This window comes from Oryzias latipes, chromosome 12 (assembly GCF_053564925.1).
Source record: "Oryzias latipes strain Hd-rR chromosome 12, Olatipes_Hd-rR_3.1".
In the NCBI taxonomy this organism is placed as follows: domain Eukaryota; kingdom Metazoa; phylum Chordata; class Actinopteri; order Beloniformes; family Adrianichthyidae; genus Oryzias; species Oryzias latipes.
Genome location: NC_136248.1, coordinates 23266780 through 23286413, shown reverse-complemented (window position 1 = coordinate 23286413; position 19634 = coordinate 23266780). Strand labels below are relative to the sequence as shown.

The window sequence follows — 19634 nt, the reverse complement described above, 5'->3', positions numbered from 1 at the left end:
AAGAGCCATTCGGGTTGATTTCTTAATGACCACAACCTAGAAGGAACCACTTAGTCCAACTTCACCCTTAAAAATAATACATTTATGTCATTGTTACTATTATAATACATAAAAATGGGCTAGTTTTTTGGCATAAATCAAACACTAACATGTAAAGAAAATGGTCTTTAAAAAAAAAAAGAAGAAATAGTTTTTTAGTGTGATTTCAGCAGTAACTTAAAAAAAACACAAAAGACAGTTTATTTTACCATTTGTGGTGCACTTCTGCCAAAACAAAATCAGAGCTAATTCAGTGACCCTTTAGCATATTTTTTTCAGCCATAAGGCATCCTTAAAATTCTTGAAAGTCCACCTTAGGACTGATGCTTCTTAAGTATGAAATGTGGCTGAGCTTAGTTACTTTTTCCAAATGATTGTTTTAGTGGTAAACGGTGCTCAAACATTTGTCAAAATGTTTTAGTTGACCTTTTTTAAACTACGAAGTAGCACTTCATGATGGATTGTTGGAGTATTATGGCTACTGCAGTCAGGAGCCTGGTGAAGTGACACGTACTGTTCATCAACTATTTGTGAATGAGTTAGATAAGTTTGAGTTTTTTTTTTACTTTATTACTTTACAATTACTTTTTCAAAAGAAAAACCTTATTTTTCTTTATCCAGAGAGCCACTATGGAGGGGGTGAAAGAGCCACATGTGGCTCCGGAGCCTCAGGTTGCAGACCGCTGTCCTATACAATGAATCAAGTTGTTCTTCCTTATAGACTTTTTAGAGTGTCTGTACTCTCACACTTTCACTGATTCCACGTTACCTTTAGTCTGTCTTTAGGCAGGGCCTGAACTCCTTTCATGATGACCTCCTGAACTCTCTCCACCGACAGGTCACTTCCAGCCTGCTCCAGACGCTGACTGAAGAAGCCAATGACCTGAAAGCCAATCCACAGGGAACTCTCACACAGACTGATAGACTGACAAAGAAAAAGTGCTTTTTTCAACAAAAATTGTCCAGAAAAACATATACTATACTAGGTTGATGAGTTATGTCTATTTCAAATCCTATTTAATGTACTTTACTTGCTATAATCACCAATCTTGCCCATGTGACATATAAATACATTCAATCTTTGCATTTGAACAGCATTTCGTGTTTGAATGACAGAATCCTGGTGCTTAAACAGACTGATGATGCCATTAATGGTATACATCTAATGTTAGTGAAGGCCTTTACATGACATGATCAATACCAGTTATTTATTTCATGTAAATATGGGTTCAGCAATATTTCGCGTAGCTTACCGGTATTTAAAAATAAGAGAGAAAAGCAATGCAACAAATAAAAAAACTACAGAAAAGTATACTTTTCTCAGGAAATAAACATATTTACAGGCCATTGGTTTAAAGCAGATGTTCCTAAAATCAGAAAGATTAATATTAGACTAATCAGTCATATTATCAAGTAACAAAATTTTAATAGACTTTTGCCTTGAATAGTGAGGATTAATTAAGCATTTAGGAGGGACTTAAAAAAATGTTGAAAGATTAAAAGATAAGGTGTGAATTCAGTTTTTCTTAAGCAAATTTAAATAAAATATTTATACATTTTTAAATATACCTGAAAACTCTTCAGAATAATTAATTTCATCCAATTAAAAACAAGATAAAGCTTCTAAATAAATCTACAATCAATTTTTTTCCTTTTTTTTTATGAAACAAATGTGGGCTTAGAATCTTTAACCCTGCACATGCTCGGTATGGTCATACAGCAACTATAAAATGTACATTTTTTTCCATTAACGCATGTACCAAATCTCCCTCTTCAACAGATTTTCTTTAGAATTATTTAATGCTTTGGAAAAAAGCCTAGGGGAGGCTGCAATAATTGAAGATTTCTAGTGAGCTTGCCTCCCTCATACTTATGGATGGCCATGCACGCGGCAACCCCCATTCCATCCCATCCCATCTCCCCCCACCCAACACACAACATTACTTCGAGACATGGCCTCGTGACTCAAGGAGCTGATTGATTCATTGATACCACTTTGTTTCAAAGGGCCCACCATGCCTTAGAATTCAGCTTCCATCTGTTCCCAGATATGACTGGAGGACACTGAAGGAAAATCTTTACAACATCGATTCTTGTAATAATTTCAGCCGAGCAGCCAATACCCCGAGTGCGTCAAAGGTGCAGGCCTCCCTCTGCTCTTAATATTCAGAGTGACTGACCGTGTCGAGGTTCTGCATGATGTCCTGGAAGGACGGGTGCATCCTGAACTGCTCAAAGAGCTCCCTCTTGTAGAGCAGGGCGTACACCAGGTTGGGGTTGTGGTGCAGAGAGTTGCACAGACAAGAGTTAATGATTTCCAGCATCATGCGGATCACCTCCTCAATCACACTCAGATCCTGTGCCTGGGGAGAAGAGAGATGTAAAGGTTAATTGGTTTCCCACTACACTTGTTTCACTTGTTATGTTGCCTTTAAATGATTGTCTCCTGGTAGATTAGATCAGCAGGAAGGAAAACACAGAGATTAAAAAATGGCAGCGACAGAAGAGTGAAGCAGAATAAGGATGACTGTCAGCAAAGGTTTTCGCTGCACATAGAAAGACAATTTTATGAGCTATATGACTAAGATATTCCACAGTATTTCATGACAGGTTGACTACAGAATCTGTTTTGCTTTTGCGGAGTTTTATTGTAAAAACAACTTTTTATAGTTTATAAATTTTTTGCCAAATACAAATTCACATTAAATATCCTTTGTGAGTAAACAAACTATTTTTGGAGCCACATCTTATAGGAAGTCCAAAAATAATAATTTTAAGATCCACTTAAATCAGAAAATCCTCTATATGCTTTAAATAATTAGTCTAACGGAACTACTCTGATTGTAAAAATGAAACACAAAAGGATTAAAAGTGATCCAACAGGGAGTTGGATGTAAAAGAAAACTTCTTTAATTATTAAAATCTACAATTTATATACAAAAAAATCAACAAAAATACATTTTCTGCTCTAAAATGTGATCTCGAGCTTCCAGATAAATGATTTAATCTTGTCCTTTAGTTACTGTGTTCATAACAAAGAGTCTAGAGGCCAGACAGACGCCAGTGGGGAAAGATAAGTTCCTGCTTGGTGGGTTTCATGGTGGCACGCAAAGAAAGAAAAAAACAAACAGTGTGGGAAAAAGAAAAATCTGTAAAAAGATGAAACCAGACAGTGGTAAAATAGTAAATACAGCTCAACATAAAGAAGATTGATTTTTTTGTAGGCAAAGAAAAAGTTATCATTTAGTAGTTTTTCAGATAGAAACCTCACGTCAAGCAAAAAAAAAAAAACAGAAAAAAACACAAAACAGATCACAAATACAAATTAAATGCGGAAGACAGATTATTGTTGAGGCTTTTATTAGTAAAAAAAAAAAAAAAAGCTATGAGCCCCACGATATAGCAAAATATTGCCGCACATTCAATCAGTGAGTATCGATTGTGTGTTACCAAAAGGGCCTTAAGGTTAGTGCGCTAATGCTGAATCAAAGAATCAAAGACCCTGACTAAGAAATCAAAACAGAACATTTAACGAAGCTCATCTGAATGCAAAAGACATTTGATAATATGGGTATAAAGGTTGACTAAACTCCATTTTAATGAGGCCACTTTCAGAACTGATCATGAATCTGCATGTCAAAAATGAACGACTCTTATTGTGGTTTCAACATAAAAGAAAATCATATTTACAAAGTAGTGTGTGACAGTGAGTCAACCTAAAGGTAAAGCTACAATACAGACTTTAGCCTTGGGGGAAAGCATTCCCTCTCTGAGTGAATAGAAAGGTAAAAGGAATAAAAGATTAAAGAGTTAAATCTAAATGTAGCAGACTGCCCTAAAAAATACTTTTAAATGCTTTGTTGCTTAGTTGATGTCTGTCCATCTTAATGAGGACTCAGCTCAGGTAAATCAAACATTGCAAATGTCTGTAAGCATAGACATACAAACTACTACTTTAAATCTAAAAACCAAGAATCTAACTGATAACAAGCACCCATAAATGAAGAGTGCATTAAAGTTATAAAGAAATAATGAAATGGAGAAAATCCGAATGAGCAGTATAAAAACTTTAAAGTCCCACTCAGCATTTGATTGATTTCCATAGTGTTGCCAGTGATCTCTGGCTGCACGGTGGCGCAGTGGTTAGCGCTCTTGCCTCACAGCAAGAAGGCCCCCGGTTCAAGTCCCGGCTGGGGGACCTGAAAAACACATCAACAGGGGACCTTTCTGTGTGGAGTTTGCATGTTCTCCCCATGCATGCGTGGGTTTTCTCCGGGATCTCCGGCTTCCTCCCACCGTCCAAAAACATGCTTCATAGGTTGATTGGCAACTCTAAATTGTCCATAGGTGTGAGTGTGAGAGTGAATGGATGTGTGATTGAGGATATTCTACCCTGCGACAGACTGGCGACCAGTCCAGGGCATCCCTTGCCTACGCCCAAGTGGCCGGGATAGGCTCCGGCAACCCCGTGACCCCGAAAGGGAATAAACGGTAAAGAAGATGAATGAATGAATGAATGCCAGTGATCTCTCAGTTATGATTATGCTGTTTTTGGTCAAGATAAAAACAAAACGGTTGTTTTATAGGACATAGTTTCCGCAGAGCGCTGGAACTTCATTCAAAATTCACTCCACCCCTCCGGTTAGCTTACAGCCCCTCACTCCTCAATCTAACAAATTAAGTGAAATAAAAATGGTGAGCAAAGCCACTCAGCCGTACAGTTCTGATCCAGGTTCCAGGTCAGACGAAGGAAAACAAAGACGTACATGGATCAATTTGTCTGCAAGTGGATGCATCAGAAAGGAGCAGAGCAGGGAGCTTTTGGCACAATCAGCGTGATTTCTACATCCCATTTTTTTCTTCAAACAGCACTTTTTCATGTGCTACTGGTTGACAACGATTTAAATAAATAAAAAAATCCGCAAATACTCAAAATCTTCTTCCCAACTGTCCTTCATCATCAGAAAATGCCAAAAGAACATGTAAAAAAAACACCACTATTTTTATCGGAGTGGGTCTTAAACCTCATTCATTCTTTTCCGTAGACTGCAATCATCAGCAGCTTCCTCTGTTTTGCATCTACAATACATATCAGGACTTAAAGAAAACTAAATAAATAAATGAATACAGTGCAGCACATGTACTCCTCTTTTAATAGTATAATTCTTATAGAAAATCTTCAACAAATATAAACTAAATATTTTAATCCCAGCTAAGCACTGATCCAAAAATATTTTAGCATTAAAACAACATTGCTGTTAGTATTCGATATGTCAAATGTTTGTTTTATTCCTGAATAATGTTTGTGCTAAACATCATTAATCTGACAACGACCTGATTTTCAACCCCGTCTTTTTCAGAACAGAAACGTGGCAAGACAGCCATTACAAAGCCGCAAGTCCACCTCTGATTTGGGCTAAGCCTCTGTAACAAAACTGCATGTGGTAGCATTTTATATTCCACCTTCAAAAATCTGTGCTTTTGTAAAGTATTCCTTATCCTAAAAACATCTTTGCTTGTTGTGTGGTCTTTTTCTTTTTAAATATGCGCAAGAACACAGCGAGTTCTTAGCCAGGGGCATTAAAGTAATTGTACATAAGAGTATTCTGTTGTGCACAGGCGTGAATTAGACTTGCAGCACAGATGCAAACTCTGCTTTGCACCAATTTTTCGACAAGCTGGCCCGAGAAGGTGTGCAGAGTTTCCTCGCGCAGACACAAAGAAACTGGAGGGTGACAGATGAGCAAGTAATAATGAGGACCGATTGTATGTCTGAAAGGCAGAGGTGGCTTTTGAGAGCTCGAATCCTCTGCCAAAGCTAGGTCTGCTCTCCTCTGTTCTGCAGTGGCAGGCCATAATTAGACAGAGAGCTGGGACACATGCGAGAGACAACTCAGTAGGAGGAAGAGGAGGCAGAATAAAGAAGAGAGGGGACAAAAATGGGAGCATAGAAAATAAGAGTAGGAGAGAATTGATGGAGAAGGCGAACATGATGTGGAGGAGGCAAAAGCAGGAGTGGAAAGCAGAGTAGGAGTGAGGGATGTCTAGTGTGTTTGTTCTCTAGCTCAGCACCCAGCTTAATTAGATTAGTCTGGCAGGAAAAAAAGCCACACTGGGGAATTCAGGTCACATGAAAATAGGCTAGCTAGACGTCTGCCTGGCCCTGCGTGTATGTTTGTCAAGTGGATGAGATTAAGAGGTCCATGGTCTACTTGAAACCCAGACAGGATTTAAATGTCTTGCTTTCTGCTCCTTCTATACTCTACTGCCCTCTGATCGTCTCTACTTACCCCCCCCAAATAAATATATAAATAAATAAAAAACCCATCTTGGAGCTGCCAGACAGCAACCAATGCCTTCGCTTGATTGAATGACACCCTTTCTAAAAAAAAAAAAGATTTCTCCACTCCCCCCCCCTTCCTCTTTGCTCCCACTCACGCATTCGTGCAATTTTCCAGTCTCGGTTGCTGCATTGCCCTTTAGTCACGAGCACTTCTGCCACTTTTCATGTTGTCCTCTCTTCCCAGGAAAACATGGCCTTCAGACAAGTGTTGTATCATTAGTCTCAATGGTCCTGGCCTCATTTACCAACTTTAGCCTTTGAATTTTCCCAGAAATCTGTGTGTGTGTGTGTGTGTGTGTGTGTGTGTTTGGGGGGTTACGCTCATGCAAGACTTGCGCCCATGTGAATCTGACTCTTCAATAATTTGGACCTAACTGTGTTTACTTTGCAGGTGCATTTGACCTCAGCTAACAGCTGATAATTGAGCGGACACAATCCGCAGACATAATCAATGCCCGTCCGTCTAGCCATCCTCGCACTACCAAGTATGTTTGTGCGTAAATGTTTGTGTGCTTAGATAGTGTTGACAAAAAAACAGACATGCAAATCCCTGAAAATTAGGGGCTGGCATGATTAAACCAATAGCTTAGTGATTCCCACTGCTCATCACTGGAGGCTGTTGCAGGGCAGACAAAACCCATGTATAATAGAGGAGAGGATTGTCAGAGAACTGATGAAAACAGAAAGATAGAGACGCAAACAGATGGGTGGACAGGAAGAAACACCTTAGGAAGCAGATTTGACACATATCTGCCAAATTTCCAGCAAGTTCAGAGAAAAAAGAAAGAACGCGTCATCAATCTGAGTCAAAGAGAAATAAATAGCTTCTTGCGAAACAAGATGAAGCTAAAAAAAAAGAGGTCCGAGTAAAAGAGGGGAAACTAAAGCCAAACAAATACGCAGACAGCAATGGTCAGGCAGGCTGAGAGCAGCAGCCTGCCCCGCCGTTTGGGAGTCCTTTTTTTTTTTTTTTTTTTTAAATGGGTCATTGTCTGACCTGCATTATGGCACCACTGCCATGTCATAATAACACCATTTTGTGGAGCATTGTGTCCAGGTCAGCTTCTCATTACACCATAGCTTCGCACATTACGCACAAAACATCCTTTGTTGCAGGCTCACATAGAATAAGGCAAAAAGGCAGGATTTGACCCCCAGAACAAGAGCAACATCAGCAGCACAGTTGCCCCGGTCTAAGCATGGAGGCAAAAGAGGGGTGAGTGAAGTTAGTTCAGCTGGATGAAAGAGGCAGAAGGATGCTTGCTTAGGGGCTGGAGAGGAGGCCATTCTGAGCTACTTAAAGAGCAGCAAGAGGTTAAAAGGTTAATTATTGTATCTGCTCATGCTATTCTCTGTTTAAAGTAAGAGTGGGAGATTTTTCCCGTGTTAACAGGCGTCGGTGAAAAGTTCCAGAGAAAAGAAAAATGCTGCTACTGGCAAAGAAAAATTCTGTCGTTTTTGTTTTTGCTGCAACTCTCCTAAAAACAAATTTACAAATATCTAATCCTCCTGTAGAAATGAGAAATAACTGATTACCCTTTTATGTATGCCTCAATGTCAATGTACAATTATAACTACAGGATTTGCTTTTATTTAAAATATACAATTACATCCTTTAACTTTATTTTAAGATTAAAAAAAAACATGAATATATATTTGTAGAGCTAACTATGTACATCCAGCGCTAACAGTATTTTTCTTATGTTGTCATGTCTTGGAACAATATGACACCGTTTCTTTTTTTAACGGGCTAAAGAAGGTCTTTGATTCTTCAAGTACAATGAAATGCAAAAAAAATGTATCATTTTTGTTGTTGGGACTCTATTAAGGATAAAAAAAAGTAGATTTTAATTTACCGGTAAGTAAATATCCTGTCAAATCCAGAAACTAACCTGCATGGATACCCTTTCCCTATTTCAGGTGCAACTTTTATTTTGTCATTACCTAAAAAATAAGAAGCTGTTTTGATATAAACTATAATCTCTGAGATGTATTCAACATAAATCCGGCTGTTTGCAAAGTTAGTGTTCCATTGGAAGAAATTATAATACCGGGTGGGCTCAAGTAATTTTTACATTATTAGAAGTTTACTTCTGTTTCCAGGTGGATTACAGTTAAAAGGCTTCACCAATATTTGTTTGCACATCCTGCACTTCTAGGGTACAAATCAAATCAAATCAAATAAAAAACAGATGAAGGTCTGTCCAAAGCAATAAAACTGACTTTTTTCGGTGTCTTAAAATCTGATGGATGAAGGAAATCTTAGCTAAATTCAAGCCGGAGTGACTTTGTGTAAAATTTACCAACTAAACATGGATTAAATAGACTTATCAAATTTAAATGCAACGAAAGATATACTTTTTATTTTTTTAGAACCTTTTAGAGTAATTTGAGCCGCAGGTTCAAACTGTTGACAAGCAAAAAACAACTGACAAATACATTTGACATTCACTTATTGTGTGAATCTTTCAACTTTGGTGCAAATATTTTAATACATTCAATTAATGTGGAATTTTGAGAACCACTACCCTAAAAAAATGTTAAGGCAATGCCAAAACATTAAAAAAAAAGAATTGCTACCTATAAAAATATACATATGATTTCATTTCAATGTAAAAAACTTATTGGATACATAAAATTCAGCTAAAGTTAATTTAAGTGAAAACAACATTTACTAAAAACTTTAAAAATGCTGGAAAAGTAATGATATAGAGCACAAGTTATTACTTTGAAAACATTTATCAGAAGAAACTCTGCACTATAGTTGACCCCGGCAGCACACTTTTAAATAATCTACAGACTGTCGGGGCTCTAACAGATGATACTGAATTTTGCTAAATAGCTACTTAGGCTTTATAAGAAAGTGGCAAATTCCTGAAAGCTGTGATAATAAACAGAAGGCATAATGTTTATTATATGTTGACATATTCTCCTCCTCTGCCCACTTCCAAAAAAGAAGAATGGGACTGCAAAGCGAATGCATACATCCACTCTGGCTGTTAAAAAGAGATCACAGATTGTGACTCAATCAGGACACATAAACACATAGGCAGGGTGGTCCAACATGCTTCTGGCAGAGTGTGTTTGTGTGTGTGTGGTTGTAGTTCCTTCCCAGAAACGTGCAACAGTAAACATATGAAGAGGCGGAGTAGTAACATTACCACCACTATTGCCTGGGAGCATAAACAGTGAGGAACAGTGCAACACAATGCACCATGATGCATAAGTTTCTCTTTTTTTTTTTGGTAATGTTTGTATTTTTAGACACATCCTGCTTTTCACAGCACATAACTCAGATGTAAAACTAAAGATCTGTGATCAGAGGTCTAGAAGCTACAAAGAGCAATCACGAGGCCTCATGAGATCTTCTCCACTTGGTCCTAGAGCCTCTGGATCTTTCCCTGGGGGGTTTAGGAGGCCTTAACCCCTCACTCTTTCTTCCTTGACACTAACCAGATACAGCAGCGCAAACACATTCACAGAGAGGGGGTGTGTTCTGAGTGTACATTTGTGCGAGGCAGACATAAAAGAGAGGGTGGAAGTCAGACAGGGAGGCACAGAGAAGGAAAGACGTCGGCAGAAGGAGCCCAGCTTAGAACCCAAAGCTCCCAGCGTCTAACAATGTTATTTTTTCCACATCTTCCACTCTGTCTCTCCCTCGTAAAGAGACCAATTACACGTCCAGGACAATCCCACATTAAACAAACATTAGCTCTCTCAGCAGAGCCAACGTAAGCCAAATTACATTGTTTCCAGATGCCTGTCACAAAAACACTTGTACCCACCCTAAAGGCCCCCCCCCCAAAATTCTACTCTTCTGCTCTTGGCCTGCTTCTCCTCTTTCCATTGTTCAGCTATTTTTTTTTTAATCTCTCCCTACAGCCCCCTAAACTTCCCTTTAAGTTTTAGGTTGTGCTTTTTGACTCTGAGAAAGCCGTTTTCAATTACCCTGCCACATCCACCACCAAAGGAGAAGTGGGAGGGAGGAGATGCCACAATGAGATAAAAGCAGTGCTTCTGGCAGATTCCAAACTAGAGATAGACCACAGCTACAGAGTTAAGTTGTTAAACCCACCTAGATAAGGATGAGGAAGGCTTTACATTAGGTTTCATGGAAATTTAAAGTAAAAATGGTTAAGTAACGTAGCTGGAGTGCCAGCAAACGCAACACATTTTTCTTGCAATAAGGAGTAACATCCGTCTGTTTTGCGTATCTACCCAGCAGTTTAGAAGAGTTAATTCCAGTAGAACAACAAAGAATGATGAGTGTGACAGTCCTTATGTCAGCTGTCTGTTGCAGCAAAAGGGCAATATTGCTACATGAAGGGTGCCGCCATCCAACATTAGTCTAGACTGAGCTTCAATTACAAAGCCTCGAGCATCCATCCATCAACACCTACCATGGTTCAGTGCAGCACACACTAAACAGGAAAAGCTACTGCTGTCTGTTGTTGTGCCTGAACATTTTTGGGTAAAAGAAACCCTGACTAACATAAAGGTTTATTTTTGGTCAATAATTGTAAACCGGACTTTCTTAGGGTTGTCTAAAGAATACTACTTACCTAAAAGGTATAGGAGGCAGTTGCCATTATCGGTTTACATACTGTTTTGATAAATAGGATCACTGAGAAACTATTTAAAGACTCACTCCGATGAAAATGGTGTTTTTGGTGTTTTTAACATATTCTTGTAGAATTTTTCTCATGATGGAGGTCATATGTAAAGAAGGATCGGTCCTGTCAATGGCAGCTGCCAGCTTGTTTGAAGATCGCAGAGGGAACCAAACTGGTTTAGCGCCAACATGTCAGGACGAGGTGGGAGGGGGAGGACGCCTGCAGCAACTGCCGACCACAGCTGGGAGACCGAGGGAAAGTGGACATGAGCCGCAGAAAGTTTGGTCCATGCGGCACTTAATAGACGGGGGCATGGTTCGTTAATTGCAGCGTTGCTCAGCTGCGGGGGACAACCCCCTCGACTTAAACTACCTGCCTCTCCACTATCATGACAGTTACGGTTTGGCTATTGATGCCCTGGGGGAGGAGGACCTGGAAAGGTACTTCTAGTTCCAGCAGAGAGCAGGCGTGGTCAATCCTGAAATCCAGTTTATTCAGAGCTGCGTTCAGGCTCCTCAGCAGAGCACCCACCTAGAGCAGCCCTTTCAGCCCTAACTAGCCAATCCACTCTGACTAGGATGTGCCAGGTAGACCTGGGCCGGCCCCAGGTGACCCACTGAGATCACCACCCTGATAAACCTCTCCAGAGCGGGACATGCCAAGTACCAAGGATCAGGCTGATCCAGAACGTTCAGCAGGTCACCGTGATCAGATCATCTTTTGATCCATTTTAAAGTTGTTCCCAGTGGTCTCTTAATTATAATTATGAAGTTTTCAGCCAAAATAAAAAAAAACAATGTTGTTTTCTCTGACATAGTTTACATAGGAGTTTTTCAGTGGGTGGGACCGTTAGCACATATGTACGCCAGCACTAATTTCCCATGATCCTTTTGTGTACTCCTCTATCCCTAGCTTAAAGCCTCTTACAACCCCAAGCTAACATTGGTGGTGCAAAAAAATGGCCAAAGATACCAGCACAGACAAGAAAAAAAACAACAAATGGATCTATTTGTCTGCAAGTGATGTATTGCAATGGCGCAAGACAGGGAGCTTGTGACCTGCTGACGGTAGCTTCTACATCACAGCTGCGTCATTTTCCAACAGCATCCCAATTCCCTGTGATTTGAATAAAGAAATACCCAGAAATAAAAAAATGCTGCCAAAAACTTGTTAAAAAACAAGAAACCACCATTTCCATTGAAGTGGTTCTATAAGGTCCTAGTTTTTTGTTGGTAAGCATGAGGCTTGTGTAGCCATTGTGTAAGACACACAACCATGTTGGGTTTGAATTAAGCAGACTGAAGACAAAAGAGCAGCTCGAGTTCAAATCCCTTGATTTCAACCTCTGCTTTCTTCTGTTCCACCTGCACTAGACGGAACACGACAATAGAAAATTCAACTCACACCAAAACTGCATGCATAACAATAACAGCAAACACAGGGATTTTAAAACAAGTGACACGTTCCTTAGTATAAGGAAAATAATAGTATTTGTCAGAAGAACACCAGGCTACAAACAGAACTCAAACAGAAACACGACTGAAATGTTTACCACCACAGACGTGGGAATAGTCTGTTATGAAGTACAAAAGTCATTTGCAGCCCAAGACATAATTAAACTCCATTTATGTCTCAAAATGAGTATGTGTATAAATGCACAGGCTCTGAAGGACAATAATACAGTATGTCCTCCTGCATCAAAAGATGTCAATAAACTCAAAGTTGGCCCCTGTTTGTGGATATTAGACATGGGAACCAATGTCACATAGGGTTAGTGTAGTCTAAAGCTGAAGGATAACAGCTGTATCAGAGAAGTTGACCAGCTCTGTCTTAAAAGTCTGTGACCCAGACGACATGTCAGACACTTTTCAAGGAAACACAAACCCTTGTAAAACTCTCACAATCAATTTTCCACATGCCCTTGAGCAACACGCTGAATCTCCAAGTATTTCAGGAGGTGGCGACGTTTGGGAAATTTCACACTTTGACATTTTTTAGTCTCTTTTTTAGCAGTTTCACTGTTAATGGAGCAATATCTGACAGATAAATAACACTAGCAGAGGAAAAATAAAATAATCCTAAAGAACTGTTAAGTCAGCAGAAATCCAACTTACATGTACATGTGTATGATTTTATGAACGTTTACACACACCCCAAATAACGACGAAGTGGCACATACTACATTAAAATACAGGCATGGCAAGTGTTAGATGAGGACATATTAAAGGCAAAGTCTACACATGTTCTATCTAGATTGTTATTTTGCTCCAAAAAAATGATTTTAAAAAAAGAGTTTCTTCAAAGAGGTGGATTTTGATAGAAAAGTTAAGAAACTGTAGTGTAGACAGTCTACATACAAAAGGAACTTTGGAAGGACAAGTATAATTTTTAGTAGGCCTGCACAATTAATCGCAAATTTATTGTTATCGCGATTTCAAGCTGTGCAATATCCATATCGCAAAAGTCGCAATAAATGGTAAACCTTAAAAGTGCTAAAACAATATAATGGCAACTTGAACTATTTAATGAATTGAATAAATCCCATTATCCATTTGACCAATCAGATGGAGTCCTTCATGTTCTTGACCAATCGGATGGAACTTTTATGTTAGATGTTGCCCTTCCAATTAGACGAGGGTCATTTGGAGCATAATTTAAGGTCTTTTGACTCTTATTTAAATTAAACTTTTGCAGTAAAATGGAAATGTTTTTGTTGTTTTTGCTATTTGTTCATTTATCGCAAGTTTTATCGTCATCGCAATACCGATCACTAATATCGCGTATCGCGAGTTTTCCTCATATCGTGCAGCTCTAATTTTTAGTTAATTATTTATGATTAAGCTTGGAAAAAAAATCCAACATGGGTTATGTGAGGGTTAGTAGAACTGGAAAGCACCTTTGACTAAGATGCTGGTGATCAAAGGGGCATTCAGCATGTGTATCATGTCAAATCTCTGCCACTTTATAGCTGGGCAGTTTTATTTATAAAAGCAATCATCCTCTTAAAAGTATCTTCAGCATTTCCCTAAAATGCTCAAAAAATCATTCAGTGAAACACCTGTCGTTTATTCATGATTGAAGACCATGGGCTTACATGCATGTGTGTGTTTGACTCACATAGTCCGGTAAGGCTGTGCTGTCTCCTTGTCTGCCTCTCAGAGACTGTGTTGCTTGCTCCAAAACCTTGTTGTGCTTTTTGGAAAGCAAAGCAAATAAACTACAAGAAAGACAGAAAAAGAAAGTGACAATGAAAGACGTACATTTATGTAGAATGACTGATCAAAACAGACAGAAATCCTATTTTAGGATGATGTCATTTACATTTAGAAAGCTATTGGTACTTAACCCTTTGGTTCAACCATTTAGTACAACCAGATATTAGTTTATTGACTGGATTTATAAAAGGAAAACGTTTTTTCCTAATGTACTGGATACTAAAGGGCTGAAACCAATAAGAAATTAAACATTATTTATATTTAATGGGTTTCTAAATAAACTTAATTCAATTGTCAATTTTTTTACCTTTCAGATAAGCTTTATTTATTTTACTTTTTGTTGTAGTCAAACTTTTTTCACTTTTGATAAAGGTGCACATGTTGGGCCAGTTTCTTGTTCGTGCTGGTTTGGAGTAACTTTTTGTCCAACCACACAAAACAGTGTAATACTTGCCTGCTGGCTTTAGATCCTTAAAAAGGGAACAAGTATTCTGGAAAGATCGGATGTTTTAAATAGCATAAATAAATAATTGAAGTTTTTTTTTAAAAGTTTTTTTAAAACTGAAAACAAACGTATGACTAAGGAAACTTGTGTACACAATGTAAGCTTTTATAGCCTCTTTTTATAGTACGCTTGTCCATCTGTCACCAGAGGAAACAAACACGAACACGGGCACACACACACTTTAAAGTTCTTTATCTGGAATAATTACCCAAATGGAGTTTTCAGAGCAGCTTTGTGGATGTCAACCTGTCAACTTCATATCTAATGCCAATGGCCCTAATAGTCCCAGCTATTCAAAGAACTGTTGTTCTACATTTGAAGTTTTCCCCTCTCTTTTTGAATCGGAGACCACCAACCAAGGTCCACCTGGCATTTTAGACACAATAACACTGTGTGACTGCACGCCTGTCCCATCTGTCATTCATCCTGAGGCAATGATGGATACGGTCCAAGAAACAGAGTTCCAAATTACGTCCATGATCATAAAATCTGTTACGAAGCCTGAGTGGTGACAGACTTGCTTCAGACCAAGACTGCAGATGTGAAGGGAGCTCGTCTACATTATTCTAATGGAGCTTTGATCTGGACATCTGGGAATCTTTTCCTAAACAGAAACTGTTTTTTTCCACCAAATTTTAGGGCATGGGGCATGTTTGGCAAAGACATCTCTAACAAATTTACAAAGGGAAAACAGGTGAAATCCCTTTTTCCTGAAAGATATATATTTCAGTAAAGAAAGTGATGCATAAAATCTATTTACAAGTGATTCTCTTTCAATAACTGTCCTTCCATCCATGCTATGAACCACCCTGTTTTTATCTACTCTTAGTTCTTAGATAATAACATCACTCATGCGCTCAAAAAAGAAGACATAATAAAACCACTTGTGAGCCATTAATGCTTCGACACCCAATGAGAGTTTGAAAGAGAGCCTACATCCTGGACAGGTGAGTAACAGCAGTACAACCAAACAAACGCAGAGTCCAGAATAAAACTTTACTGTGTGCACTTTTTAGCAAACTGTTAGCTGACAGAGAGAGACATGGAACAGTCAGTACACATAATGTACACTACATCAGCTCTTCCACAGGCATCCCAAATAAGGCATTGACATGACGAACTAACTATCTCTTTATATCTAAATATGACTTGCTCTGAACATGACCTAATTATGACGAAGGTAAAGACATCCAGTTTTCTGAAGAACAGGATATTTCTCTTCTGAATAAGAGTTTATTTGGAATAAAAACAAGCCACTATATGACTGAATTAGTATTTGATCTCTGTTGCTAAAGAGTTACTTTTCAGTTGAGAAGGAAATAGCTTTTGCCCCATTTGAATGGTTTAAGGACAGTTTTGGGGTAATTGTGATGCAAAATGCATTTCCTAAAAACAAGCTTGGTGAACCCAAGCTTTTGTCAGCAAACCTCTAATGTTAGCTTTTGGTAATATGAACATGTATGTAAAAGAGCCGTTAACAAAACAATATGATTAGTAATGTAATAAACTATTTAGAAAACAGATTTAATTTATTTAACCCCAGATGAGTTTACAAACTTTATGAAAAAGGAGCATTTATGATTGAGTATAACATGGTACATGATTTCATAATACAGATGTGTGGTCGGAACCAAATATTGAAAACAAATCCACAGCTGACCATTAAAAAACTGACTGTCCTGAGCAGCAGTTAAGGAGCACATTCTTCACGATGCCTTCCTGTTAGGATGGTTCCTCTATCTCACAGCTAGTTAGACAGTTTAGCCTGGCCTGTGCCATCATCATCATAATCAGAATTATCATCATAATCGCCTTCAGACATACAGTCAGCTGCTCCACATCATTACTGGTCATAAATATAGAGATTCAATGTCCTTCTGACTCCAAGTACCAGAGCCACGGATATGAAAGACGACACAGGCGCTGAGATAAGGAGATCCTTGGATGTGCATGAACATGTGCGCGTGTGCAGGGAGGAGAACGTTTCTTCCTGTGAGCTTGAAGTCCACAAAAAGGACAGACTGACTTGATGTTTGTGTTTGTACTCTTCTGCCATCTCTTTGAGCCTTTTTCCAACTATTCACTTTTCCTTGAATGGGTTTAAATGTTTATGGGGGCTGATTTGACAATGTTGCTAGTTGAGGGCTGCTATGTAAATTTAAACAAAAAATTGTGAAAAAAGCAACTTAAAGTACATCAAATATGCTTTCAAGGATTAATAATTATGTAGAGAAAAATATAGAAAGTTACTTAATACTCAGAACAGCTTAAATGCAAATAAATTAAAAAGGATGCCATTTAATACTGGTTCGCACTGTAGTGACCACATCAAGAAAACAATTATTTTTACCAAGTAATAAATTCTCCCTTTAAGTAAAATACCGAGATCCATCTTTACATTTAAGATCATCTAAGTGCATAGATTTTTAAAAACCTGTTTGACTTTTCTTTCCACATTATTTAGAAAGTTTTTATGGCAAATCATCTCATCAATTTAAACGTACACTTTTCTTCTTGTTTTAGAAATTCTGTTTTTTTTCTGCACAAAATGTAAGACTACAATAGTATGATTCGCCTATTGCTACTGAAAAAAACAAACAGTCTCGACAGTCAGAAGAAGGATTCCATATTTGTATGTCATTTTCACTCTCAGTAGCTCCTTACCTGATGATGCGCTGGGCGGCATACTGATGCAGACATCTAAACTGGGCTGACATATTAGCAAGTGCAGCGAGACAGTTGGTGTGAAGGTACTTATCCTGTGGACACACAAATAGCAAGCAGTTTTCCTGTGGTTATAGTTGACTTCTTGAATTTACAAATGCCAAGCAGTTTGGATGCTTTATTTGCAAGTGTACAAACTGTTGGAGTAATGTTTACATACCCTGGTCCGCGTCATGTTGAACTGGATGGTGCGAATAACCACGAGGATTAGCAAACTGCCGAGGGAGATCTCCGTTAACGACCTCTCCGTGTACCATGAAATATTCTTCAATACCTATAAGAGAAAGGGGCACAGCGAAACATGGTTGCAAAAGCATCAGAAACGATTTAATATAACCCGAGATGGTAAATTATGAATTATTTCATTGATAGGAGCAGAGATGTGACAGGCATAATAATGTTTCCACCCACCACCTCATGGATGGAACGATTGAAGGCGTCGTCCTCTGTGAGGATGAGGAGAATAATGAGGGCCATGTAGACATGATGTGAATTTCTCTCCTCTACATGGTAAAGAATATCAAGGATGGGGAGGACCTGAAGGAAAGGGACAGGTAAGGAATATCGGTTGGGGTAAAAATTTGTCTGAAGTTACAATTGACAGTACAAAGGAAAAAAAACAACCTTTATATTACTTCTAATTGGAGCTTTTTGATCAAGCCAAACGAGCTGCTAGCCAAACAGAGGTGCATGTTCGGGCATTATTAAAACATTCATTGGTTGAATATATAATTGCTAAACATAAAATAATTATTGAGGATTTTGTGTTTCTGCTTGCTGCTAAAATGGCTTTTAGAGTGAATAATCAAACACAAAGACTTATGTTCTATTCTGGAGACATTAATCATGCTGACGATACATTTTCAATAAATTGCACAGCCCAAACAAACAGCAGCAGCTGCTTTCGTTTGATTTTTTTTTCTTTTTAATGAATACTTGCGTAATTATACAACCAAATGCATAAAGGATAAGTGAAAGGAAATAAAATTAAAGGGATAAACAATAGATCTTTTAGCTAAATTAATCTAAAATAATTTTAGAGAAATCTCAAGATATGTTTAATTGTTGGTAAAATTGTGCTATCCATTAAGTTTGCACAGGAGTGCACTGAAGTAGATTAGTCCAGACTTGTTCATGAAGGAAGGTGTAAATACTGGGTGACAGGAAGGTCAAGCGATAGTTCGGCGGAGATGGTTTTAGACGGTGAACGTAAATCGTGGCAGCTTCCTGGAAATCTAAAATGGTAGTAAAAATATATTATCGCCATAACGTTTTTGTCTAATCTTATATGAAAAAACTCTGTACCAATAACTTTTTTTCTTTTTCTTAATCGGTCTCCAAATGTTGACTTTTATTCACCAAGTGACAGAATGCATGCGCTCTGATCCAACACATAATTGGTGTCAACCTACATAGACTGAAAGCACCCAGTTGTCACCATTGAGTGTATATCTAAACCCATTGACTGAAAGGGTGGCTCTGGATCAACCATCTCAAGGTGGGTCTGTCTGGAAGGACAGTTTTGTTAAAGTGTACCTCGTCACATTGGAGGTTTCTAACAATGATTCTTCCTTCCACCTGTCTGAGAGTGTCAAAGTGTGACATAAACAATGAATGATTGTCTCTCTATCCTTTCCACCCACCAGATTGTCCATGTCGGTTCTTGACAGGATGTACGTCCTCACGTTGGTGTTCTGGTGAAGCAGGGTGTACAGCAGCAGGGTGGCTTGGTCAGAGCGCTGCTGCTCGCACAGAGCTGTGTACAGGCTGTTGAAATTGATCTGGAAGGTGTGAGGGTGCTCCGCAGGCGGTGACGACGTGTCTACGCAGACAATGGGAAATACTGACAATTCTATCTCTATATTTTTCCCCTTCACTGTTCTCTAATGTGACAACTGTCACAAAAACGTGCAGGTGAGTTAAATATTTTCCAATATTGTAATTACCTTGGGTGTTTCTGAAGCAAGTAATTGACTGACGGTAGGGGTTGGGCCAGTCGGGCCCGTCAGGCAGATTGGCTAAAACCAGTAGCAGCAGAAGGCTCTGATTGGATAAAGGTAAGGGGTTGTGTTCTTGGTCATTTTCAGCTTTGCTGCCAGCCCCACCCAACGTAAAGACACTCCACAGACCACCTGCAGAAAGATTGACACAACATTTGATAACAATTTTATATGAGCTAACTCTACAAGCCATTG

General features: G+C 38.6%; 1 protein-coding gene across 5 annotated transcripts in view; it reads right to left on the bottom strand.

Moving 5' to 3' along the window:
* Positions 1 to 19634, bottom strand: part of dym (dymeclin) — a 44498-nt gene that overhangs the window by 10523 nt on the left and 14341 nt on the right. For all 5 annotated transcript variants that reach the window (XM_023961044.2, XM_078956389.1, XM_023961045.2 and 2 more), the window contains exons 9-16: positions 19386 to 19571; positions 19083 to 19261; positions 17851 to 17976; positions 17600 to 17713; positions 17380 to 17474; positions 14113 to 14212; positions 2220 to 2402; positions 809 to 922 (exon numbers count right to left, since the gene is read on the bottom strand). In XM_023961044.2, coding sequence (XP_023816812.1) covers positions 809 to 922; positions 2220 to 2402; positions 14113 to 14212; positions 17380 to 17474; positions 17600 to 17713; positions 17851 to 17976; positions 19083 to 19261; positions 19386 to 19571 — 1097 coding nt within the window. The remainder of the gene's footprint in view (positions 1 to 808; positions 923 to 2219; positions 2403 to 14112; positions 14213 to 17379; positions 17475 to 17599; positions 17714 to 17850; positions 17977 to 19082; positions 19262 to 19385; positions 19572 to 19634) is intronic.